Consider the following 26,956-nt stretch of genomic DNA (forward strand, 5'->3'; position numbering starts at 1 on the left):
AAAAGATAAAAATGACAACCATTTGGTTGTCACAGTAAAAAAAAAAATTCAAAGCTGCATCTTTTTAAATTAAATATAAAGAACTGATTGCACACTGATTTAAAATAACGGTCAACGATTTTTATTGGTCCAAAGCACAAAATATCAATAACATTTAGTCTAGTTTTCTAAAATAAAAACAGCAGAATAAGCAACCATAACAGATAAACACAGCTACACATTACAGAAAATATCAGAGCATTATCCTCAGCTGTATCTTAGCTCATTTTCAAGTCCATAGATTTTTGCCTTCAGAGCCATCAGCTCGCCCTGAACCTTTTTGGTCCTGGCATTGGTTTGTCGTACTTCATGAAGGATGGCTAAGTCCTGGTTGGGCCCCACATTCAAGGTAACCTGATGAAAAGAGAATCTCCCAGTCAATACTTAGTAAAATGTGATTTTGGACATGAGCAAGGTGGAAAAATTGAAGGAAGACGAGTGAAAGTTTTGCTTAACTTTGTTTTGCATTAAAATTAAAGTAATTTACAGTGCTTATAATATGTAAAAACAAGCACAGGCATGCTGAGATCAAAAAATAACTTTCTAACAAAAATCAACTGGCCACACAGTTTGGATCTTTTTACCTTCAGAAGCTGTTTTTCTACATCTTTGAGTTTCTGTCTGAGGAGTTTAAGGTCCGCCTTGAAGCCCTCCACCTCCATCACCCTCCTCTTCTCCAATGCCTCATAACGCTGAGTCATCAGCTGGAGGCGCTTGGCCATTTTCTCTGAACGCTCCTGCACACAGAAGCAAGGTATCAGTAAAAAGAAACTTGGTGATTGCCATCAATATCAGATACCATTTAATCAGAGATGTGTATAAGGCTTGTACAGACTAAACCATCAATCAAACTGGTGTACCTTGAATATTTCCCTGCCCACATCCCCTTCCTCTCTGATTTGGGACAGTTCTGTTTCAAAAGTAATGCACTGCTCCCTGTACATGTCTGCCAGACGGTTGGCTTGCTTCAGCTCCTCCTGCAATATCTGTTTGAAAAAAGAATAAAGAAAAAATAAGAGACTACAATGAACTTGCCAAAAAACTGTGATTTATTCTGAGGGCATTTATAAAAGGCATTTATACAACCCCATGAAACGGAATCAGGAAAGACTTTCATGAACACAAACAAATAGTTAATGTTACCTTTAGCTCCTCTTTGTGTGGCTGATCTGACTCTGACTGAGGCTGAGGGAGGGCTGTGCTGCTGCTGTGCTGCCACGTTCGCCCCGACTCAGTGCCGACACCCCTGGCCTTCCTAAGACGGCTGTGGCAGGAGTCCAGTTCCCTCAGCAGGCGATCCTTCTCCACCATCCAGCTCTTCTCATTAGCTCGTGTGTCAAACTTTAGCTGTAAAAAATCTCTGGTGCTCTCATGCAACAGGTTCTGAGTTTGCTGGAGTCTGACATGTCAAAGGAGATAAATTTAAGTAAATCTGGAAATTTAATGTCAGCCACAGTGATATCACTTCAAAAAGAAGAGAAATGTCTAGAGCTTTGTTTTACAAACAGCTATAAGTCACAATAATAAATACCTAAAAATACAGACAACATAAACTACATAAACTATAAGACTAACTTGTCAGTCAGAGCAGCGATGCGGTCCTGGTCTCTCTGCCGCTGTGCCTCGGCCTCCTCTGTTTTAATCTTTCGATCCTCCAGCAGAGCGTCCACTTGCTCTTTGGCCAGGCGAGTCTGCTCTTCCATTTGAGCCTGCAACGCCTCCACCTGGAGACATGTGCCACAAAATGTAAACACAAGACGCACAAGAGAAAGAAATGTTTAACTTTCTGTAACAGATCATATAAATGAAATCCCATTTCATGCATACATAAAGTGGGCCCATACCTGTAGCAACAATGTCTGTTTCTCATTGTTGTACTGTTCCAAGCTCTCTCCATTTTCCCTATCTGCAAATTTTGTTCTCCTGCCACTCTCTGCTTAAATATAAAATCAAAATGGCATGGTCATTACAAAAGGCTAGTTTAAATACATAAGTAGTGATGACTTGATTAAAAAACAAACAAACAAACAAACAAACAAACCACAACACAAATAAAATACATTCACATTTTCTTGAATAATCAGACAAAATAAACTAATATTATTTGTAGTAAATATTTTTTCAAACCTTTCCTGCTTGCAGCAGGTCTCAACTTTGTTGGCCTAAGACTGAGATTTTCCTCCAATCTGGACTCTGGGTACCTCTGTGAGATAGTGACCTGAAATATAGCAATAATAGTAGTACAACAGTATTTTTAACTACTCTGGGAGCTTCAATGTTATAACCCTAAATAACTGCCTGACTGCATTACCAAGATAACAGCCAAACAGAGGCTTGCTTTTAGAAGGACTTTGGTAATATCATTAAAAATGCTGTAGTTCTGTTTAGCTGCACCAGTCAATCCAACGTATCTTACTGAGATTATAATTTGAGTTCAAAGCATCGACTGAGAAAATGACCTACGATGATGTAAGCACGCACCTTGTGAGGAGGTTCCCGGTGGAAATATGTAATCTCTCCTGTGTCAGGACCCACAAGACCAAGAAGGTGTTGGATTTTCTTCCTGTCCTCCAGCTCTCTGTAAAACAGTGGCTAGATGGTAATAAAGTTTTATACACAGAAGCAACAACAGATAATGGTGGTAACAAGTTATTAAGATATCAAATGCTACACACCTACTGCTATCAGTCAAGAATAACTTGTATAGCCTTCTACTTTCTTAAAGAAATATGTTAACATAAAATACTGGTTTTAAATGATTAGAAATATGTAGAAAAAAAATACTTGGTTAGTTGCAGTAAGCCAGATGGTAAAGTAAATCATCACTATTAACAGAATAGTAATCATTCTCTGCAGGCACTGTGACTCACTTTTATCAATATTTAATGCTATACTTAAGGTTGAACTGTACACCTACCTGATCTTTAGTCTGTCGTTTTCTGCATAAAGCCGCAGAGACTGCTCTCTCTCTTGGAAAAGGTAGACCTGCATGTCACTCAGAGCACTCTGAAGCTCTGCAATCTCTCCTTCGCGCTGTCGTATTTCCCACTGTAGCTTATGCTTTCAGGGTGTTATGAAGGGAGGCAAGATTAGTTAGGCAAAGATTCTTTGGCACAAATGGCTTAAAATCAAAGCCTCTCACATTGACTCCCATCTCTCACCTGATCTTCAGTGAGGCTTTTATACTTTTCCAGCATCTGCAGCAGCTCCAAGTGCTCGCTATCAAACTGGGCAATCTTCTGTCTGTAGAACTCCAGAAGCTCTCTGGATGGACGCAGTTGCGCCAGACGCTCGTGAATAGGGGGGAGCGGCGAGTCAAGCTCCTGACCCGGGGTACGAATATTAGTCCTGTTGGGTGAAAAACAGAAAAAGAAAACAAAGAACATGAACCATTTCAAAGATGATGATACTGGCATACAATTTACATTTGGGGACTGAAGACTCACACTTTGGTTGTAACTGTATCAGCTACAATACCACAGCACTTTACCCATGACATATAAACTGTGTAAAGGATTACCCAAGAATTTAAACCCATTTAGGTAATAACGCTTAATCCATGTGGGATGAGTCTGTAACAGTAGGGGAACCAGACTGTCACAATAAATCCAAGTATCATTTAGGGAGATTAGAGTAAAAAGCATTACTTTGGCTCACTCTGTGCTATGGCAACATAAGTTCAGCGTTCAGCGTGTCAAATGTATGTTCTTTACCTGTGTGGTGTTGCATGTTTCTTTGGGGACCCCATCCTGTTGCAGACACTGTAAACAAAATGGAAAATACATATAAAGATGTTTAAAAGGTTTATATGAATAATCAGTTGTTTTTAAATCATGAGCACTTAAAATAGTTTTGTGGTCTTAATATCCACATACTTTAAGCGTCCAATTATGTAAAGAGCTTTAACGGAGTCAGCAGAATAGATATAATTATACAAATAGTGAAACATTTACAGCTTTAGAAAAAAATAAACACTTCTTGTATTAGGAGTTGGTGGACAAGCAAAAATATTACCTTTTGCAGTATTTCCAATTATTATGACACGTTACATAACCGGTGAATACGTCAACTAAAAGAACTTCTAGAGTGGCATTTTGCAATAATTGTGAAAAGGTAACACTATCTGGATTGCAGAGCTAACAGGGTAATTTATATCAGTCGTATATTTCGGTTACCACAGACTGGGCGGTAGGGGGAGCGGGACTTTTGAAACCAGTCCGCTATTCTTGCAGAGGGATAATTTAACGCTTTAAACCCATATTAAACTGCCACGTCAATGATTCAGTTGGGCATAAAGAACTTGTACTTCACATAAAAAATAATCTATAAAAAAGAGCATGTCGTAGCAAAATAAGTCGCTATTAAGTATGTTTTATGTTTCATGGTGATGAATTCATGAGAAATAAGAAATGTCATATCATACAGCGCACCATTATAGCTGTCGTACGTTTATCCAGGCTTTCTTTTCGCTTAAATACTTCTGAATTTTACTCACCCGTCACAACTTTAAACAGTCTAGCAGCGCCGCGGTGTTGTTCTTTTGAAACCAGGAAGTTACCGCCCCTTTTTCTTCTTCGTAGGAAACTCAGCCGCAACAGACGTTATTTTGCCACCTAGCGACCGTAGCGACAAAAAATAAAAAATTAAATATAATATTTTATTATCATGAACATATTTATAAAAAAATATGATGACGTGTATGTTTTTTAAATTTATGTATTTATTCAATCATTTATGTATTTGTTTGATTATCAACAAATTAATCAGACTTAGCAAGAAGTCCAAGCTACACAGTGAACCCTTCAAAATAAAGGTCTTAATTATAAATTTGAGCTTGAAATAAAGTGTACAGCAATTATATTTTGTGGATAATATGTTTTTAAATGTTAAAAGCGACTATATTTACAACAAAGACCGCTTTAATTTTGACGAATAAGCATATTACTATAACATTTTTAACCGGAAGCTCTGATTGCAGTCCTACTACCTTGACGTATTGACCTCCGGCCGCGTCCCGTCAAACTTGACCAACGCTGAGATCTCACGTCGGACCGTTTTGTGGTGTTTCTCAACAATGGAGCGGAAAGTTGCTCGAGAATTTAGGCACAAGGTATGATAAAAATAACAACATTTTTTAAACTATCCTAACATGAATTAACTGGATGTTAAATGAAGCTCTTTTTTTTACCTGGTTGTCTCTTCGCTGGCTGGCTCAGGTGTCTGCCGGTGAGATGTTGCGTAGACAGGCCTGCCCGACAAAGCGACGAATAAAAAAAACAAAAAAACTCAACTTTTATTTGAACAGTAATTCAAACATATCATTAAGAAATAAAGTTGCTGTTTGTTTTTAATGTTGTTGTAGTAGATTAACGGGTTTTTATTTAGCTGAAACATCTGCTTCTAATCTCATCTGTTGCCCAAGTGAAACGAGTGTCGGAGGATTTTGTCTTTTTGGTGACACTTAATTCTCTTTGCGCAATTTTCCATACTTTAAAGCCTTAAGAGGTTGCTGTAGGACAGCTTTCCTCCCTGATTGGTACCTTATTCTTACTCAGGTAAAAGTTACACAGCAGAGGTCACTATAGTCAACAAGCAGTATAAAATGTTATTAGGAGTCCGGATTCATTCATGCAGCGAATCAGCTTGAAATTATACTTTGATGTGTGGGTGGTGTTGACTACTTCCCCCCCAGAAAGTCATCAGCAGCAAAGATAACAGATGAAGAGAACACGATATGTTCAAGGCTTTTTCATCCCCAGAGCATGTAGGGATCACCTCACAGCCATCTGTGCTGCACGCAGGCAAGCAGAGTCCCATATTGTAGGCTCGCCACAAAGGGCGCTTTAGCATTAGATAATGTGTCAGATACGAGCAGCTAAGCGGAAGAGATGCGACAATTTACGGGTTTAATTAGAGGCTGAGTGGTGAATGATGCACAAATGGGCTTTGTTTCTGCTTGCGACACTGTCTTAATTGTTTGGTTGAGGATGTTTGTCAGTTGTATGGTCTGATTCACCTGAAAATTGGATTATTGTGCAATTTTATTGTGTTTTTATTTGCATAAAAGTCACACATTTTTATTCTGTAGGTACTACATTGTGACAGAGAAGCTCACTGTATGAAAACAGTTCTGATCTTTAAACCAGAAATGCTTATCTGCCTAACAAGTTATCTATACTTTACTGGTTTATGGTGCCAAGGTCCATGTGGCTCACTCTGCAGGAAAAAGAGAAGTTTATGACCATCATAAACACCGTTCACACACCCTGTGTGGCTCAGTGGCTCTGCCTTAACTTTAACCCCTGCAGAAATGGTCCTCGGAGGGTGTGTGCTCTATGATGCCTGTTCTTTAATTTGAGGTCTGATTATTCAACATGAGGCGTGCATGTGCGAATGTTTACCTCTTTTTGAGATGTAAGGTGACACTCCTGACCTTCCTACTGCAGCCTCTCCTCATCCCTGTGGCCATTATTTCCTCCCAGGGGTTTGGTGGTTAGACATGGGCAGCCCATTTCACATTTAGCACATGGACCCTCATCATCCAGGGATTTATCTGAACTTTAATGTCTTAGAAAGTGAGGCTTTCAGCTTATTATAGGAGAGATTTTGCTGGAAACAGATAGTGAAATGTGTTATATCAGCGACTGGCCCAAACGGTTCCTTAAAACTATCCTGCTGCAACTGAACCGTCATCAGGTTTGTATGACTCGGACACACACACACACACACACACACACACACAGGGGGCTCACCCCCTGTAGCTGACAGGAAAACAGGGGAGAGATACGGTGTGTTTCAGGGGGCTTAAAGATGAAGGATGGTACCAGATGCTTGTGTTTTCTTGCAGGTGGAGTTGCTGATTGAAAATGAAGCAGAAAAGGATTACCTGTATGACGTCCTCCGCATGTATCACCAGTGAGTACCATCTGTCACTGCTCAGCATGTCTACAGAGTGCGTGTTGTATTTCCTCACTGATTTTTCACACATTATGACTAAAACATTGATGATTATGGAATAGATTATGTCCTTAAATAACTTTGCACAACTATAGCCAAAAAGGGTTACAACAAAGAAACTGTAGACACATATGGGTCTTTGTAGTATTTGTACAAATAAATACAAAAAACATCTTCTTGTGCTTCTGTATGTTTTCTCTAGCTTTAAACATTTTCATGAATAATATTTAGGAGCCATTAATCTTGTCCCTGACAGTTTTAATGCACGCAGACCTCTGGTTCAGATCCTCCCTGGGTCGTGTTTTTTGATGAAAATGTGGTCCTGGATGGCATGAGAGGGGGAAGGGATAGGTCTAGGTTTCAATTAATCTTTGTACAGAGGCACAGTCCTGTGACCCTATTGGTTAAGCCTCTGATCAGTTTCCACTGAGCTCCGACAAGCCTGGCCAGTTATCAACAAAAGCTCTTTTTATGTTCAACCTCCAAATGGAGCTAAAATGGCACATATTAATTATTCAAAAGGAAGGTGACCTGGAAGAATTTCATACCATAGCATTTACTTTGCTGCTTTAATTGCTGTTCCAATTGCCCTTTATCCTAAAATAAAAAAAATACTCAAAGGTACATTTGGATGTTTTCTGAAGTTTTTTTATTATGAGGAAAAATGCCTGTGGCTCTAGAGAGATTGCTGTGCTAACCCTGATAAATTGCATCAGTTGGTGCAGAAGGTAAAGTGCAAACATTTTAAAAATCGGGTGTGTAGACTCTGATAGAAGTGAGATTTTCATCTCCTTGTCAATGTCAAGGGAAAAATCCCACACGGATCAGGAAAAGAGTCTGGTTCCTAAACTGACCCACCTGCACTCCAGACATATCATGCTTTTAAAACCATTTGGCATATTATGAAACAAAAATGACTAAGCACTAGCTCTTTGAAAAAAACAATTAAATATGAGTTTAAATAATTATCTATATTTTGCACAGCATCCCAGCCTTTTTGGAAATCACTGTTTTGCAGACTTTCTCATATTGTTTGATTTTCAAGGGGAGCTGTCACCGTTTTGTAATTGCCTAAATTAGCAGATGTGGTAAATTGTTGTGAAACCACTAATTATCCCTCTCTCACTTTCCAGGTCGATGGATTTGCGAGTGCTGGTGGGAGACCTAAAGCTGGTAATTAACGAACCAAAGCGTCTCCCCTTGTTTGACGCCATCCGACCTCTCATCCCTCTCAAGCACCAGGTGGAGTATGACTTGCTCACCCCCAAGAGGTCAAGGTGAGTACAACATGGTTATTTATTGCCTTTCTAGCATGCAGTTACTGACCCTGGCATGCATTTACCTTATATTAGCTTTCATTGGCTTGTACATCTTGCTTTATATTTTCCTCTCTCACCTGATGTGTGCAGGAAGCTAAAAGAGGTGCGTTTGGATCGGACCAATCGCGATGGTCTAGGTCTGAGCGTCCGAGGAGGGCTTGAGTTTGGCTGTGGTCTTTATATATCCCAGATTATAAAAGATGGACAAGCTGATAATGTGGGCCTACAGGTACTATAAGTATAATTTATGCTTGTTTCTACAGATTTTTTTATGCTTTAAAAAAAATATATAGACCGGGGTTACAGCACTATTTACGAATCTATCCACATGTGGAATAATTATATCTCTTTATAATGGGGGTGGATTTAATATTCCTAGTTCTAGACGAATACAAACAGAAAATGTCAGTAAAAGAATAAACTTAAATTCGATTAGTGCTTATTTTTTCCATTTAATCTTATGGTAGCACCAGTGGTAGCATTATATATATATATATATATATATATATATATATATATATATATATATATATATATATATATATATATATATATATATATATATATATATATATATATATATATATATATATATATATATATATATATATATATATATATATATATATATATATATATATATATATATATATATATGTATATGTATGTATATATATATATATATATATATATATGTATATATATGTATATGTATGTATATGTATATATATATATACATAAGGGCAGCTCCGCCAGGGCTGCCCTTTATCACCGATTCTGTTCATAATTTTTATGGACAGGATTTCTAGGCGCAGCCAAGTGGCGGAGGGCTTTCACTTGGTGGCCTCAGAATCTCATCTCTGCTTTTGCGGATGATGTGGTTCTGATGGCTTCATCGGTGGGGGCCTCCAGCTCGCACTGGAACAGTTCGCAGCCGAGTGTGAAGCAGCGGGAATGAGGATCAGCACCTCCAAATCTGAGGCCATGGTTCTCAGCCGGAAAAGGTGGAATGCCCACTCCGGGTCGGGGATGAGTTCCTGCCCCAAGTGGAGGAGTTTAAGTATCTCGGGGTCTTGTTCGCGAGTGATGGGAGAAGGGAGCCGGAGATCGACAGGCGGATTGGTGCTGCGGCTGCAGTGATGCGGACGCTGCACCGGTCCGTCGTGGTGAAGAGGGAGCTGAGTGTAAGCGAAGCTCTCAATTTACCGGTCGATCTACGTCCCGACCCTCACCTATGGCCACGAGCTGTGGGTAGTGACCGAAAAAAAAACGAGATCGCGGATACAAGCGGCGAAATGAGCTTCCTCCGAAGGGTGGCTGGCCTCTCCCTTAGAGATAGGGTGAGAAGTTCGGCCATCCGGGAGGGGCTCAGAGTAGAGCCGCTGCTCCTCCACATCGAAAGGAGCCAGTTGAGGTGGTTCGGGCATCTGACAAGGATGCCCCTGGGCGCCTCCTGGGTGAGGTGTTCGGGCATGTCCCACGGGGAGGCCCCTGGGCAGACCCAGGACGCGCTGGAGAGATTATATCTCGGCTGGCCTGGGAACGCATTGGTGTTCCCCGGATGAGCTGGAGGAGGTGGCTGGGAGAGGGAGGTCTGGGCTTCTCTGCTTAGGCTGCTGCCCCGTGACCCGACTTCGGATAAAGCGGATGAGGATGGATGGATGGATGGATGTATATATGTGTATATATGTATGTGTGTGTATATATATATATATACGTATATATGTGTGTATATATATATATACGTATATATGTGTGTGTATATATATATACGTATATATATATGTGTGTGTGTATATATGTACCATTGTACTTACTTAATCTATTTTTTTTACATGTTTTTGTGCCTTAGCTTTTTTATAACTGTTATAACAAAATAACTACTTACTACTACTGAGACCTTTGATAATGGTGATCATTTTGGGCCTAATCAAATACAAGAATCTATAATCTGAGATTTAAAATTTTAACTGAATACTTTTCTTGTTGCAAGTGTGTAGTGTTTTAAACTGGCCTTATGCTGGGCATACTCTGTGGGATTTTTTTCAGTCGCATTATTTGGCTCCTGCCCAAACTGTACGACTGAATCACAGGTTAGAAGTTCATAGGTCACGATGCATGTTCTCACACTACACGGCCCAATGCTCTTATATTATATAGCTAATATATAACACAAAGTCTGTCTCGCACTCTGTCTTTCACACACACACACATACCACCACCACCACCATCAACTTTGCTAAACTGCTAATGAAAAACATAATTGAGCAGCAATGTCCATCCAACTCTTTTCTTGGTTGTTGCGGTCGTGATAATTTTGTGAGGCCACATCGAAAAGGCTTAGGTGAGGTTGCCAAACTTCTACAAGTTGGGCCTCCATCGCTTGTGTCCAGATCACACGCTGCACTGCACTGCCATGCTTCTCCATCTTTTTCACTTCAATTTCTGTGTTTGTGCATGCACAGTGTGAGAGGTTGCGTTAAATTGGCTCCTGGCACTGCTTCAACAGCGCGATACCCTCACGAGGGGCGACCAGGATTTCAAACAGGTTTGATTTTCTTGTGACCATACGATTGGTGATCGGGAGCTGGTCATGAGGTGTCAATCGCTTCTCATTACCCCATGTATACTACAGGATGCACGACACACAATTAAGGCGAAACTCGGGCCGATCCCTCAAACGGTCGCACGACTGAAAAATCATCTCAAAATGGGCCAAAAATCGCACAGTGTATGCCCACCTTTACTTGGTGTAAAATAGACTTATAAAGGAAGAATTTGAATGTAAACCACTTAAATTTACATAATCACATTTAATATCTCATCTATGATATATTCTCCTGTCTTCATATATAGGTTGGTGATGAGATTGTGCGTATCAATGGATACTCAATTTCCTCCTGTATCCACGAGGAGGTCATCAGTCTCATCAAGACAAAGAATGTCGTGTCACTCAAAGTTCGACGTAGGTTAACCACAGACTTTGTGTCCATTAGTAGTGGCATTACCTGCTAACATGAAAGTGATCTAACTTGTGTTATCTTATTTATTTTTCTGTGCAGATGTGGGGATGATCCCAGTGAAAACGTGAGATATGAATCCACTTGTGTATTACTGTTGTAATAAACTGTGCCATGCTGTGCAGGGCTGAATTCTCAGTTTTTTCTCATTTCTCCAGCTCATCAGATGAACCCCTGAAGTGGCAGTTTGTCGACCAGTTTGTGTCTGAATCGGGGGTGAGAGATGAAATAATACTTTCTTCTTAATGGTTTTTGTTTAGCAGCCAGCTAAAAGACTTCTCCTGTACTCTTCAAGGAGAAAAAAAGCAGTGTGGCAGGCTTGGCATCCATTGGAGGAAAGGAGATCAAGGAGAAGAAAGTTTTCCTGAGTCTTGTTGGTACCAAGGGCATGGGCATCAGCATATCCAGTGGTCCAACCCAGAAACCTGGTATATACATCAGTAACGTCAAGCCAGGCTCCCTCTCTGCAGAAGTTGGGCTTGAGGTGATTTTTTTCTAAAAGACCGCAGAGATTGTATAAAATGATGATACTCATAAACCTATTGACAGTGAATATGTGCCTCATATCAAAATGTAGGCTGGAGACCAGATTGTGGAGGTGAACGGAGTGGATTTCACTAACATGGACCACAGAGAGGTGTGTTTTGCTTAATTTAATTATTTCTATATGTTTTTATTTCTTTTTTTACATTTCTCTTTGTTTTAAAATACTATGCCTTTTATGGTAGTAAAAGTTAAGCCCTCTATCACTGCTGGTGTTTGTTCTCAGCTTAAATCACTGAGCTGCATTACCAAAGCCAAATTAGTGTTTAACCAGCAAAAATCCTTCCTGTGGCTGATGGCCAAAACCAAGCTTGCAGCATGTTCCTATATTTAACTGGATAATTCACACCCTGATGAATGCAAATAGGACAAACAACACAGGCTCCAGAGATTCTGTTTTTTTTTTTTTTCTTTAACTTCATAAAACTGAACTTTACAAGTGTTATTTAAAGTCCTCTGTTTCAACATTTTCAGGCCGTGAAAGTCCTGAAGAGCAGCAGAAGTTTGACTATTACAGTTCTGGCAGGAGCTGTAAGTACACTCTTGTTTTCAATACAAATGTATGTCAGTGTACACTCACCGGCCACTTTTTTAAGTACATCTGCTCATATATCTATTGAGCCAGTCACATTGCATCAACTCAATGCATTTACACTTGTAGACATGGTTGTGCGACCTGCTGAGGTTCAAACCGGGCATCAGAACGGGAACGAAAGCTGATTTAAGCATCTCTGAATGTGGCATGGTTAGTGCCCAACAGGATGTTCTATTTCAGAAACTGCTAATACTGGGATTTTCCTACAAAACCAATTCCTTGTCGATGTCAGATGTCAGCTAATAGGAAGGCAACAGTAACTCAAATAACCAGTCATTAAAACCAAAGTGTGCAGGAAATCATCGCTGAACACACATCACATTTTCAGGGAGATGATTTACAGCAGGAGAAGAATCACGATGAGTGCCACTCCTGTCAGCTAAAAACAGGAAATTGAAATTAAACAGGGTCACCAAAATTAGACATCGAAAGATTTGAAAAATATTGCTCAGTCTGTTGACAGTCGGGTCAGAATTTGATGTAAACAACATGAAAGCATAGATTCGTCCTGCCTTGTATGAACGGTACAGGCTGCTGCTGGTGGTTGTGTAATGTTGTGGGGGGATATTTTCATGGAACAATTTGGGCCCATTATTAACAACTGAGCATCGTTTAACTGCCATAGCTTACCTGAATGTTGCTCTTGACCACATCTACCTGACAAATCTGGAGCAACTGTGTGATGCTGTCATATCGATATGGACCAAAATCTCTAAGGAATGTTTGCAGCAGCTTAAAAAAATGAATGCAGTGAAAGATGAAGGCAATTTTACAGGCATATAAGGGTCCAGTCTGGTACTAGTTAGATGTATGTAATAAAGAGTCCGGTGAGTGTATATAATTAAGAAGTGCATAAAATTTTGGTTTATGCTTTTATTGCAGCTCGTTTAATCAAACCCATATGCAACGAAATAGCCTTTGAAAAAGAGTCTCACGTTGGCAATCCCCAATTGAGTCACATATGAATTGTCGTGTTTTTTTGTATGTCTTATGATGTTGCCTGAATTTAAAGATATTTTCAAATTTCCTTTATCTAATAAGGGAAAAATCTTTTACTATTTTGCATAACTTTACAGAATAATATGCAGAAGAGGAGTAACCTTTTAGATAAAATCACTTTACTCAGTTTTGAAGCAACTTCTGAGAAAGTAAAACACTTAAGGGATCATCTGTCATGGATGAAGAGACAGAGACTTCTGCCTCTTGCTTAGTTTCTCCTTTGCATTCCTGCATTGCTCAGATTAATCTGTCCGTTTGTTTTGGAGACATGACAGCACCAGCCTGTGCTTCAGCCCTGCTGTCTGCAGGAGCGACATTTATCATCAGTCAAGTTACTCATCATGTTGTTTGCTCTGGGACTCAGGTATGAGGGCTGTGTAACGGAGACAGGCATTCACATCTTATTTATTTATTTCCTTGGTGCCTGTCTAATGTCATTATCTGTGAGTATGTCTTTGTTTGGACGTGTGCAGTAAATCCCCTTCAGGTCATTGAAACCAAGGACTTGGCACATACCAGAGACACTTTAATTTTAAAACAGCTTTTCGTATAGGTATGATGTTATTTTTCTGCATATTTGGAGAACCCTGCAGCAATAAATCATCCAGAATATTTGCAATATGCAGTATAACACTGTGATACAAAGTGTACCTCTAGAATGCATTTTATAGGGTTTTGTTCCAGCAGTTGGATACAAAAATTGCAGCGTACAATGAATTTAAAATTAAGTTAGAGCTATTCTGCTGAAGCAGTGTGTATAATTAATGCTGATGTAAATCAGCAGCCATTTTCACCTGTTTTTATGTGGCTATACCTCGCGTTACCTGCAGAAAATTGTTTATTAATCAGTACGGTGACATTTGAAAACATGCCATCAGGTCATAGGATAGGTTATAAGGATAAAGAGGCTTTGTAAGCAGGCTGAAGGTTTCTAAGTAGGCTGTGCATTGTACTCTGAAACACTTTCCAGGAACCGTATCAGTTGCATCCAAAGCACGAACAAGAACACCAAAAGTGAGCACACCATCAGAAAATCAATATGCCAAGGTCACAAAAAGATGCATGTGGTCTTGAGGGATGTTTAGTGGTCTCTGTACCACTTGTCAGCAGAGGTAACAAGGACAAATGCTTCAAGACTGACATATACAGGACACGACAGGAAAAAACGGTCCTATTTACTGATGAATCCAGGGTCGAGACTCATGGCAATAACAGAAGAATGTATGAACAATGCTGCAAACCCACACTCAGACATTATGGTGCGCCTGCTTCAGTTAATTACACTCGGGCCAAAAAGGAGAGAAGCACCTATAAGAACGACACAAGATATTGTATTACTGGTATAATTGTATACCAGTAATAGAAATCTCTTAAATACTCAATGATTCTGAGAGGCTTCAAGGATGTCAGGTGTCAAAAACTGACATCTCCCCTCTGTTCCCGGTCAGAGAGACTGGTTTGGACTTGCCTGTCAGTCTCCAGAGCTAAAGTTTGAGGACCCCTGCTGTATGTCTTTCCATCATTACTGTCTGTGGCTCTCACTCTCTCAGGGCAGCGAGCTGTTTATGACAGATGAGGAGCGTCTGGCACTGGAGGCCCGCAGGGACGTGGAGAGGAAGGAGCTGATGCACCAGAAGAAGGTGGCACTGGAGACCAACAAAATCATTAAAGAGCAGCAGGAGAAGGAGAGACAGTGAGTGAACAGCACAAAACTTCTAATTAACCTTGTCCTGACACGAGACAGAGCTTCTGCAGTGTGTGGTGGGAGTTGTATAGTTTACGTTGTAATGCAAGATGCTGACTTCATGCTAGTTAGCAAGATTGCTGTCGCTTTAACTTCAAAGGTGCGACGTTGATCTGACTCAGTTCAAACAGATGTTACTTAGGCTTTGGATCACACTTTGTTTTCGGGTAATCCTAACAGGAGAAAACCTTACTAATGTAAATGCCACTATAATATTATTTTGCTATAGATAGGTCATCAATAATATGACATGTAAATGTTTGTTGTATTAACTTTATCAGTGCTCTCACTGTGTCTTTTTAGGCAACAAGAAGCCAAAAAACTGTTAAAAAACTGTTCGTATTGGATTCATATTCTTTAGAAGCATCTGAACAATATGTCCAAATGAAGATGGATGTTAGTTTGTGTCTGCTGGACTTTTTATTAGAGTAAAACAACAGCTGATGCCCCACTAATGGTCTTTCTGAGTGGAAAATATGAAATGTTCACTGTCTTACAATTTGGCTGTGTGCAATACCACCATGCATTTCAAATCAAAAGATGTCACTAACCTGGTTATAAAACCCCTCGAGAGTTAGTTTGAGCCTCTGAAAATGGGTGAATATGTGTAAAAATCCATGTAATTCCAAAACAGTTATTACAATAATTTTAATAACCCCCCTCTGAAGTAAAGTCGTGTCTTCGTTGTTTGCTTTAAAGTCCATTGTGGTGGCGTACAGAGGCAAAACTACAAAAGCAATGTTATTGTCCAAATACTCATGGGGCCAACCATAGATAATAAGCATTTTATGTACCCCTCAGTCTATTATTTTATTTTATTTTCCATTGTTGATTAAGATCCTGACATAATTACAGTTTAAATGAGTTTTTCCAACATTAAAATGTGCAAACAACAAATTTTACAGAACACTGACAGAAAAATTGTTGTGATAAAATGTCACACAATTACTAGCTGCAAATTTGGCCCTCTAAAAGGCCTCACCATTGGTTATGTGGAGTGGTCCCCTGGCTTTGCTCCTGCAGCTGGATGTAAAAATCATGGGCTGTTTAATAAAACATTGCCAATGAATTATTATCATATTACCCTTCATTAAATTTCATAATGTTAAGGCATGGTCACACTGAAATCAAGAGCATTAGCTAAACCACAGATGATGTCAGGCAGTGAGAGAGTGCCACCTGTGTAATCAGCTGAAACGATTTATGTAAAAATATGGGAAATGTTAAATGTTATGCAAATAACATCAATAGGACATCAATAGGAGGCTTTTTCTATTATTAAAATGCTGCTACTTGTTATTGTAACAAACGGGGGAACAAAGTCACTCAGTTCATCAGCTGGAAGGTTTCTTGTGATCATTCACAGAGCACTGCTGTCAGACACAAATCAGCCTAATATCCCCTCAAGTGTACAAAGTAAACTAACAACTGGGCCAATAATCAGTTTGGGGATATCAATATGTTGACAACAAGAGATGAAATGTCATCATCTAATGGCAAAGGCGTTGACTGATGTTACCTTGATATTTTCCAGAGAGCAGTCTTCTCTGGATCCAGTCAGTCAATTAGTGACTGAGTACTTTTTTTTTTTTTTCCCACTGATCTACAAACAGATCATTGCAAAAATGACCAGCTGTGTGCATCAGAAACATTAATCAACAAATACACAAGACTACTCTTTATAAGATGTATGACTTAGATTAATGTTCAATTTAATAACTCTTTTACAAATTTAGCCTGCTGCTTGTAAATTCAGAGGATACACTTGATAACCTCAGTGCTTTCAGTTGTAATATTTATGTCTAACAATACCTGGAAATGAATAATATGTCTGTATATTATAAGTTGACACTCAAAAGGAGACAAGTTGTAATTACAGACACCAAACAGCCAAAGCAGTAAAGCCACCTGCACCACGATGGTCACCTAAATGGCTCTAACATGTCAAAGCATGGACACGAGATGCTGGCAGAGGGTCCTTTGGATCGATCCTGGGGGCTGGGAATCCTAATTAACTGCTCTCTGGGGATTTTGCAGGCCGATGAGTTGCATGGCCTGTAGATTATTTAGCTGGCTCATGCGTGTCAAAGTAACATCTATATTCCTTTCACCCACTGGTTGCTGATTAGTGTATTTTGTGTCTTTGGAACCCACTACTCTAATATGTTGTGTAAACAGACTTTATTGGTGTGTTTTACTAGACGAAAGATGGAGCTCTCTCAGAAAGCTGCAGAAGAGGAGGAGCGTTATCAGAAGGAAATGGAAAGGTGCACAACTCATTATTACTTTTAATGTGATGAACTTCCAAGCAAATATTGTTTGAACATGTATATAATTTCGTGCATCTCTGTAGGATTGAAGCTATGGAGAAAAAACACAACAGAGAGTGGGAGGAGGACTATGGTACAGACAGACCCAAGAGCCCTAATTCCAGTCCAAAGGTCCCATCCCCAAGAACCACCCCAACTCCAAAGGCCAAAAGTTCTCGTAAGGACAGACGGCAGTGTCTTCTTTTTAAAATGCACGAATCCTGTGTTTCGTTCTGAACTTAACTTCTCTGCTGAAACCAGCGATGCGCTCGTGTTTTACTTCATTCACCCAGTTTCTCTGCACGCTCTCTCTCTCTGCCTCTTCTGTGTGCTGTGCCACTTTTTATGACCTCTTCTCTATGCTGATGAAGTCAGCTCTTTCGCTGAGGAAGATGAGGAAGATGAGGAGGACGAGGAGGACGAGGAGGACGAGGAGGACAGAGAAGTGAGTTTGGAACCTCAGCTGACACTGTGACAGCTGTTGTAGGTGGATGTCTGCGTAAAGCAGCAAACGCAAGACAGTGCAGGATTTCCTTTGCCAATCACAGTTTCACAATGCGAGTCTTATGTTCATATTATTACTCCAGCTGTTTATTTTATTGGTAGAAGCTGCTGAAAGTTAATTCCAGCACATTTGTTGCATCACTTGAAATGCGGTTACAACTTCATGTTTTTTTATTTGGACAGCATGAATGGATTCATTTCTCTCTTTGAGTGCTTTGTTTGGCTGGGCTGCATGGAGTTTGATGTCATTGTTTAATCTGAAAGCATCCTTGTAAGCCTGACCTCTGTTCATTTCTATCTTTAGCATTTGGCTGGTTTTATCGATATGAGGGGAAACTGCCATCATTACGCAAGGTACTGTCAGCTGTGAAGGTTCAGTTTGCTGTGATGTCTTCTTATAGTGTTGGTCAGACGTTTAAAATCAGGGCTTTTGCTTGTGGTTTGCTAGGGTTTTTTATTCATACACTGTGTGGCATCACTAGGCTTTATTTGCCTGCAGTGCTTTTGAGTTAGGATTGGCAGATTTGCCTTCCCCGTTCCTTTCTTGTATTCTGACTAACTGCTGACATGTCAGAAAGGAGACAAAAAGAAGAAAAAGAAGAAAGTGTCCAACACAGACACGCTGCAGGAGCAGAGAAAAAACAAGAAGGAGATGGAGTTTGAGCTGAAACTCGCCAAAGAGAAGGAAGAGATGCACGAGCGAGAGAAGCAACTAAAGATCAGTCGGCTGGTTCAGGAGGTATGTGGAGGGGGTGCAGAGGAGCAAGCGCTGAATTCAGCTAAATGCCTCGGTTATTTTATAGATCAGGATGCAAGCATGCATGAAGGCCTGACTCCTGTTGTGTGATGCTGCATGGCTCTGACTCTGTACCAGGTTTCAGAGACGGAGAGGGAAGACTTAGAGGAGTCAGAAAAGGTGCAGCACTGGGTGGAGCGTCTATGTCAGACACGACTGGAGCAGATCTCGTGTGTGGAGAATGAATCCCCCGAGGTACAGAGTGAGACCTCCTCTGTCTGAATGTAATTTTATATGCAATTTTTAAAATACTGGTTAAAGAACATATATACTGCTCTGAAAGCACAGCAGCCCAACAATAATGAGCAAGGTGGCATCGGTTCACTCATTTGCATGTAACAAAAGCAGGGAGACTGCACCATGAGCTGAATATTAAATGCAATCATTTGTTTTTTTGAACAGAATATTCAGCCAGTCTCTCAACATTTTGACAGCCCCTTCTTAACTATATGTCATGTTTTTGTGTAATTTGGTAGAAAAGTTCAGGCGGTATTTTTTTTTTTAAAGTGCATTCATTGTGAAATAGTTTTAAAGGTGAATTAATGTGAGGTGAAATTTTTTCCGTTTCATTCTGACTTCTAAGCTCTCCCCGCCACGCTCCCCTGCTTCTGAGCCAAAAGTGAAGCGTTTTCCTGGTGGTCTTCACCTGGCCACCACTGATCTGGACGACATTAACCTGGACGAAGTGGATCAGAGCTTGAGGGGCCCGCTAAAAAGACTAGCCCCTACCCAGCCCAGCACCAGCCAGCCACCACCTCCCTTACCTCTCCCTCCACGCTCGCCCAACCTGAATCCAACCATCCCTAACTATCCCCCCTCTCCTTCTCAAGCATCTCCACAGCGCCCGCCCCCTTCCCCACCTAATGCTAGGAAACCTCCCTCTGCCCCATCCACTTTGATGAATAAGAGGCTGAGGCCTCAGCCGCACCCCCAACCTTCCTCTCATTACCCGTCTCGTGTGTCGCGACCTCCATCGTCCCCTCAACCTGCTCCCCGGCCCCCTCCGCCCCCACCCCCTCCTCCTCCGCCGCCCCCACCTCCTCCTCCACCGCCACCTCCACAGCACTCTGAAGAACGACTTGGCACCATCAGAGGTTACCACCACCATCATCACCAGCATCCCCCCAGTCCACAAGAACCCAGGAGCGAGTGGGAGGCAGGCAGATATCTCCCCAGAGGAGGGATTTACTCGTCTAACACTAGTGAAATGTCCTACCCCTCCAGTCCAAAGGTCAGAGATCCTCATGTGTGAAACATGCGAGTTGCTAGGGAAGATGTAGGTTGCTACATCTTCAATAGCAAGATCGGTTTTTCTTTAATGCATAGGTTTACGTGCATGTCGTCTCTTATGTGTTGGGATGTTTTAATGCATGAAGAGAGAGCAGCACGTTCTGTCTACAGCGAGCAGTAAGCTGCTCATGTTTCTTTGTAGTGTGTGGTTTCTTAGCCTACAGGAGTTTCTGAAATTTGGGTGTTTTCTTATGTTTGTGCGTGTGCAGTTGGGCCTGTGTGCTTGGCAGTAGACGCTTTTGAACTCTCAGCCATGGTGTGATATCTGAGAGAACGGGAGTGGGTCTTGGAGTGTGTTGCACTGATATTTTCCTTAGTAGTCTGTTTGTGCCAGGGGGCTGAAAGTTTCATTATATTCCACTGTGGTTCAGGTAATGAGAAATACATCCCATGCCAGTCGTGTTTCAACTTCAAGCAGCCCCCTGGTGAGTCTTTTGCTGCAAAAGGTCATGCTGACGTTTGTAATCACACCTTCTTCTTTTCTTTTCTTTTTTGTTTATTTAAAACAACGTGCTTTTGAATTTTCTGCAGCTTTTCCAAATAAGCAAATATATATATTTCAATACTACCCTTTGCTTGGTTGTTGCTTGGAAACCTGGTCTTTCCCCATTAGCAACTAGCTCCCAGTCCCCCCAACCAGAGGCGTCAGATGGCCCCAGTCATGTCTAAGCCTGTCATGCTGCCCCAGTCACAGACCCACCGCCCAGATCCACACAGACCTGCTCTACGATCTGATGGCCTGGTAATAAACACATTACACTGCAGTGAATTTCTGAATTTCCTCAATATAAAAACCATTGGTAGCTTAAAAGGGTCATCAAACATTCAGACTTTTGACACAGCATGCCATCAGCCGGCTGAAGAATTACTCTTTGCCTCATCTCAGACTCCTGATGAGTTTCCCAGATTCTCCAGCTGTTTCCCTGTCTGTGGTTTTCATATTATAAAGGTGACCAGTTAATCTTCTTGTAATAAACTTGGATCAAACTGGGCAGATTATGAATTTTAAAATCTGCATTTTAAAATTCAGCAGAACAGCTTTATTTTCCAGTAACTGTCACAGAGTCACAACAACACACTTCAGCACTGATATACTGAAATGAGCCATTAAGTGATTATTATTCCTAATAAACAGGCATTTTTGGGCACAACAAACCATTTGATGGCATTAATAGAATTAATTTTTTTTTCTGTTTTATTATAATCAATAAAATCATCAGTTTCTTAGTAGCAATTGTTAGTTGCTGGCATAGTGTAATGTCAGTGTAAACAGCCAGTGATGGTAAGCTGAAACTGTGTTACAGGTAAACGTAGCTAAATGTGGTCAGAAGTCACCCGGACTTTGAACCAGAGGGGGCAGTAACACACTGCTGCTCAACCTGGTCTAAAGTTTCATCTTTAAAGTGTTCAGACTGGACTAAAAGTCTTTACCTCCTTTTGTGTTTCAGCCTCCAGAAATGTTGAAACGGATGGTGCCGTTCAACTCGTCTTTTAAAACAAACAACAAGCGACAAGTAATCCATATGTCACCTTCTCCATTAATACTCTGGAGTGCTTTTCTCCTGTTCTTTTTTTCTTTATTTTTAATCTCCCTGCTTACGCCTCAGGTTTGGCCATTGAGTGAAACCTCAGTGATGTCCCTTCTTCATTTTTCCCTATGTGCATCACTGTCTTTTGATGTAGCTGAGCTTTTATTGATTTGGAGTAGACAATAGTATTGTCTACAATAGTGTTGTCTACTCCAGGAATGCATGTCACACAGTTTTGGTTTTACAGCAGTGATGCTTTGAACTCTCTCATAGAGGCTCGTTGAAGACTCCAAGTGGTTGAAATATCTCTGTCTACGTGTTTTTGTATAGTGTACATAACCAGAAGAAAGGAACACGGTTGCTTTACGTTTTCATGTGGCTTTAGTTTAATATCTAAACACTACACCTGTTTGCATTGCTTGATGGCTGCTCTCTCCAGCCACAACAAATAAAAACGTACATTACCAATGAGTTCATCTTCTATGTCCAACTTTGAGCCACTGTGTAGCAACAGGAAATGAGCGTATATTAATGTGTGTTTATTCTGCCGGGAGAAACCGCCTCTCTGACTCATCATAGCTGTGTAAACGTGATGTCCGTTTGCTCCTATGAGATTAAACAGCTGTTTAGAATGATTTGTGAGTTTTTTCTGCCTGTGCGTGTGCATGTTAGTGTGAATTATTGTCTTGATAATGGAATTAAGGGGTGAGGCTTTCAAAGCAACTGTGTAAAGCCTTAAAAGCCAAAGTGCTTTTTTTTAAAATAAATGACTCTGTTTCCCTTTATCAGATCAACATATAAGTGATTGTCAAAGGAAATCTGGCCAGCACACCATGCAGTGACTTGTTAAACAGCTCATGTCTGCAGTGATGTACTCTTTATTAACTTCCTGTTGACAAATTGATCATTTTTAATAAGCTGCCTTTTGATTCTCTTTCAGGGATTTCAGAAACATGTGGATGACTTTGACCCCTACTCTATGGTATCGTATGGCCAAGCCTAACACTACAGCTATGCAGAAAGTGCTGCAGATATGTAGTCTAAACTCAGAAATGATACAAAATGATAGGTTAACAAACTAATTTAATAATAATATCAATAAGTAACAAGTGTCAGCTGGTAAATAAACAAGACTAAATACTGTTAATGGCTACATAACTAATTTCTGGTAGCTAGCCAATAGATCAAACATATTGTCATTATCATTAACTGTTTGGTATGAAACAGGCGGCTTTTTGTTAACTTAAAAAGCTGCCTTTTTCCCCTACAGATTTGTTTGTTTGTGGCTAAAAACATGTTCAAAGAGTAGGGAGCTATTCACTATGCTGCCACCTCATTTATTGTTTTATTAATCGGTTAGTTTGTGCCTCTCCTTCTGCAATCATTTCTTTGTCATAGTTCTCTGCGGACCAGATAGCCGGCCGAGATGTGAGGCAGCTGCGAATCAAAAAGGTAGGCAGAGCCTTTGTTCCTGTGAGGAGAGGAAAAGGAAGCTATTCAAGAAAATGACTAATGGTGTGTTTGCTTATCATTCTTAAGGATGGAAACCTTGACCTGGCACTGGAGGGGGGAGCAGACTCTCCTTTGGGGAAGTTGGTGGTATCTGCAGTGTATGAGGGTGGTGCTGCTGATAAGCACGGTTAGTTCATTTTTAATGTCTGTACTTGCATGTCATGATTTCTATAAATTTTTAAAGCTTTGCTTTAAAAGCTACTAATGTAGTGGCTTCATTCACAGGCGTGTTGACCTCAGCAAAGGTGGATGTTAGTGAAGGTTAACTCACTAAATACAAGTGTCAATGTCTTTGAGTCTGTTTACTTAAATCACTTGCTTTTAACAAGCCACATGACTTTGACCTGCTAGTGTCAACAGCTGTAAAAACCTAGACATCCACATTAGTTCTTGAAGCATCTTGTTTTCTTTGCCACGGTTTGCTAATCAGATCTGGTGCTTGACTAGTGACAGACGGACTCATCAACAGTGCATAGTCAGAACAAATGCTGGACACCATGGAGATGCACAATACAAACTGGTGTAAACAGCAGTTTGTCTTTGGTTTTCCCTACTGAGCTGATGAGCCAAGATGCATGTTTTTTCATGGACAGTGTCCTCTTCCTACCTAACAGAACAGGAGTTCAGTTCTGCTTTATTTTGTTGTAGCACTTCATGTCAGGGTGCTTTAAATTATAAGGTAAAGACCCTGAAATAATAGAATGAGCCGACCATCATCAAAATGACTTACAACCTGATGTTCCACTTCCTCAGGTTCCAGCAACATACACACCAAGTTTGAGGTTTATTCTCCTTAAAATCTTTCTTGGGGTAACCCTTAAAGCTCTTTTCTGCATTGAGTCGTTTCTGTAATCAGCATCAAAAGTTAGTGAGGGCGGTCTCTCCCTATGCAGCTACCCTACCCACATCTTTATTGATATAAACTGAGGCGTCATCAAGGGTTCTGTGGCAGAGATTCATTTATCTATTTGTAAAGTTTAGTTTGGGTTCCCGTGTGTATATGAGGTGAATATTTGTGTGTGTGCCTCTGCTTGAATGAGTGGCAGTCCTGTTCTTTTTGTTTTGTAGTAAAATTACATCATCAGGGGCGTTGTGATACCGTCTCTGACCTCAAAGGGGATCAATAAATCTCCTTATTGTGACATGCACCTTTGCTGTGACAACAGGCACTGCGTTAGTTATCAGTGCTATCCAGGCATACTTAAACCTGTGAACCTGAATAGCCAGAAAATGTTTAACTTTTTTGAAACTTGAGTATTTATTTAACCTTCTGACAAATTAAAAAACAAACAAGCAAGAAATTAAATATCAATTTGCATCATTTTTGCAATATATGAAATATGATACACTTGGTGTTACAGGGTTAAGAACTGCTAAAGCAATCTAAATATTAGAAAAAGGGTAAAAAAAAAAAAGCTTTGTGAAGACAAACTGTAGAAAATGCCTGTATTCTTCTTTTTTACATTTACAGCGTTGTTATTGTCTCCTATTGATGCTGCTGGCCAGTTAAATATCTCTGACGTTTGTCTTTGTAGGTGGGATTGTATCCGGAGATGAACTCATGGCTGTGAATGGGAAGATCCTGATTGATGCTACACTGACTGAGGGGCAAAACTCTCTGACTCGAGCCTGGAACAGTGGAGGGGTAGGAACAGATTCAGATTAAATGAAATGCCATGCCCCCCCCTCTTTAAGTAGAAGTTTCACCCCCTTAGTGCAGCATGGTGTTTTATTGATTTTCATTCAAAACCTTATCAACCGTGATTGATTGTGTGTTGTAGATTCAGTCGGGCTGCTTGAATTGATAATTCCTATTGATTCAGTCACATGCAAATTTAAAGTGTTTTCACCCCCAGGATTGGATCGATGTGGTGATCGCTGTGGCCCCCCCAAAAGACTACGAGGATGAAGTGTAAGCATTCACGTTCTTCTTATTAAAGCGCTATACAAATACAGGCCATTTACCATTTATTATTTATGCAGCATTTTGTTAGCAGTTTAATGAAATAAAAATGGATTTTGTTCAGGTGTTTATAGGGGTGTGTGTGTGTGTGTGTGTGTGCGTGTGTGTGCATGTGTATGCAGCCCTAAGTCAGCATCAGTCAGTCACACCGTGAACAGAAAGGTGTTTGAAGGCAGTGCAACACTTTACAGACATGGCTACCTACTTCAGCACTAGCCCTCCCTCTCCTGTACCTCACCCTCATCCTGGTAATCAACGTAGTCTTCAAACCTCCTCTTCTTCACTGCACGTCACAGGGGATGTTTGGTGTGGCACTTGTTTTTGTTTGGCCCCATTTTTTTTTTTTGTCGTTGTTCTTAAGGACATGTGACAGTCTCCCTGTCATTTAGAGGAAAGAAAAGAATCTGTCTTCCTGTTATAGCTCAGCTAGTGCCACATAAAGAAAGTGTGACAATAACTCTATGCGGACACAATATGCAGTTTATTTAGAAAATGTCACCTCAAGACAGTCTCTCCAGTGATAAAGCCATGCTGTTTGAGTGAGGACATTTACAACTAATGCGGTCAGTGACCTGTGCCTCCATATATCTGTCAGATCATGACCTAGGGAGTCATAAATAAACGCATCCATTCACGTAAGGCCCCTGCGGTATCATGAGGTCATGGACACTTGTAAAAGCAGCCTAGGACTCCTGCCAGCCTTCAGCAGTTATTCTGATTCATGTTGTTCAATGGGACTGTTACATGTTCTGAAACCTAGCCCATTCCCAGGGTTGGATCTGGTGTGTTTTTGATATAAAGATAAATAAAATGATTTCATGTTTTTGGCGCTCAGCTGCATGTGTGTTGGCCTGTAGTGTTCAGTGTGAAGTGACTGAAGTTTTTCCAGCGCATACATTTGTTAACAGTTAATAAAGCACATCTGATTTAATCGTTTGTGTTTGGTGCAGTTGAATAAAGTAGATCTGACAGATCTTTTCTCTTACAGGACGTTCTTTTGATCCCATCTACAACCTGCCAAGGAAACCAGACTAATTTAAAAGCTTATAATTTTTGATTCTTCCACGATTCACCAATCACAACACGACACATCAACTTGCTTCACATGGTCTTTTTGTCTTTACTTGGTTTTTCTTTTTTAAATTGAGCCATGCTGTCTATATGAGCTGTCACTGTCTTGGCTTGGTAAAGGATGGTCCAGTCAATATGCAGTTGTCACCACCAATCTTCATCGCCTCTTCTAATTTGGACACACCTGAGCTTTCCTTTCATCTGTCACTATAAGAAAGGGAAAAAAAGACAAAGTGTAATCAATAGCTCCTCCAAAGGACATGAAATGAGGTTGTGTTGTGCATGTTGATTTTTCTGCTCCATGTTTTCCTTTTTAAACACCGTTTCTAAGTTAGTGATGCAAAAAATATGTATGTAAAAATAAAAAATAATTATGCAAGTGTGTGCCTATGCCTTTTCATTATACACCGTATATTTTTATGATTTATTTTAAGCCTAATTGATCCATATTCTTTCCTGCTTATCCAGTATAGGGTAGGTGTTCCAGCTGGTATGGGGGGTACTCCCAGGCTATTGAAAGGGTAAAATATAGAATAGAGACCTGCAGCCAATCAACAGAGAACCCAACATGTATGACTTTGGGCTGTGGGGGGAAGGTATGGATGATGGCTCAGAGGGGACATGGAGGCAACATAAACCCTGCCAGTTGGTGGATTTTAGTCCAGGACCTTCTTGATGTGATTTTGTACATAACTGAAGCTGACAGTAAAACTGCTTAAACTATACCAAGTTCCACATTTGTTGGTTTCGAAGGTGGATCACGAGG

At 40.4% G+C, this 26,956-nt stretch overlaps 3 protein-coding genes across 7 annotated transcripts; 2 read left to right on the top strand and 1 right to left on the bottom strand.

Moving 5' to 3' along the window:
- Positions 1-111: 111 nt before the first annotated feature.
- On the bottom strand, positions 112-5,126 carry ccdc77 (coiled-coil domain containing 77). 3 transcript variants are annotated; one of them, XM_031749235.2, is made up of 13 exons: positions 5,027-5,126; positions 4,535-4,652; positions 3,753-3,800; positions 3,201-3,387; positions 2,957-3,099; positions 2,521-2,617; positions 2,167-2,257; positions 1,884-1,972; positions 1,615-1,763; positions 1,183-1,438; positions 900-1,025; positions 624-776; positions 112-393 (listed from the first exon to the last, which is right to left on the bottom strand). In XM_031749235.2, the coding sequence occupies exons 3-13, from the start codon at positions 3,785-3,787 to the stop codon at positions 247-249; spliced, it is 1,473 nt and encodes a 490-aa protein (XP_031605095.1). In that variant the 5' UTR covers positions 3,788-3,800; positions 4,535-4,652; positions 5,027-5,126; the 3' UTR covers positions 112-246. The 3 variants fall into 3 exon arrangements, with proteins under 3 accessions (XP_031605095.1, XP_031605094.1, XP_039471751.1); XM_031749234.2 differs by having other exon boundaries at positions 1,884-1,975; XM_039615817.1 differs by lacking the exons at positions 4,535-4,652; positions 5,027-5,126 and adding an exon at positions 4,470-4,512 and having other exon boundaries at positions 1,884-1,975.
- ush1c (Usher syndrome 1C) lies at positions 5,043-26,569 on the top strand. Of its 2 annotated transcripts, XM_039615815.1 has the most exons (20): positions 5,043-5,149; positions 6,887-6,954; positions 8,130-8,273; positions 8,406-8,544; positions 11,172-11,280; positions 11,378-11,402; positions 11,494-11,551; positions 11,631-11,819; positions 11,913-11,972; positions 12,353-12,409; positions 15,023-15,165; positions 17,418-17,483; positions 17,570-17,703; positions 17,897-17,970; positions 22,585-22,626; positions 23,043-23,096; positions 23,184-23,283; positions 24,692-24,801; positions 25,013-25,068; positions 26,108-26,569. In XM_039615815.1, the coding sequence occupies exons 1-20, from the start codon at positions 5,114-5,116 to the stop codon at positions 26,118-26,120; spliced, it is 1,677 nt and encodes a 558-aa protein (XP_039471749.1). In that variant the 5' UTR covers positions 5,043-5,113; the 3' UTR covers positions 26,121-26,569. The 2 variants fall into 2 exon arrangements, with proteins under 2 accessions (XP_039471749.1, XP_039471750.1); XM_039615816.1 differs by lacking the exon at positions 26,108-26,569 and having other exon boundaries at positions 25,013-25,072.
- LOC120441314 (harmonin-like) lies at positions 18,205-20,807 on the top strand. 2 transcript variants are annotated; one of them, XM_039615818.1, is made up of 5 exons: positions 18,205-18,383; positions 18,604-18,768; positions 18,904-19,020; positions 19,409-20,056; positions 20,487-20,807. In XM_039615818.1, the coding sequence occupies exons 2-5, from the start codon at positions 18,682-18,684 to the stop codon at positions 20,733-20,735; spliced, it is 1,101 nt and encodes a 366-aa protein (XP_039471752.1). In that variant the 5' UTR covers positions 18,205-18,383; positions 18,604-18,681; the 3' UTR covers positions 20,736-20,807. The 2 variants fall into 2 exon arrangements, with proteins under 2 accessions (XP_039471752.1, XP_039471754.1); XM_039615820.1 differs by having other exon boundaries at positions 19,409-20,604.
- Positions 26,570-26,956: the final 387 nt, after the last annotated feature.

Source organism: Oreochromis aureus, linkage group 7, assembly GCF_013358895.1.
Source record: "Oreochromis aureus strain Israel breed Guangdong linkage group 7, ZZ_aureus, whole genome shotgun sequence".
Classification (NCBI taxonomy): domain Eukaryota; kingdom Metazoa; phylum Chordata; class Actinopteri; order Cichliformes; family Cichlidae; genus Oreochromis; species Oreochromis aureus.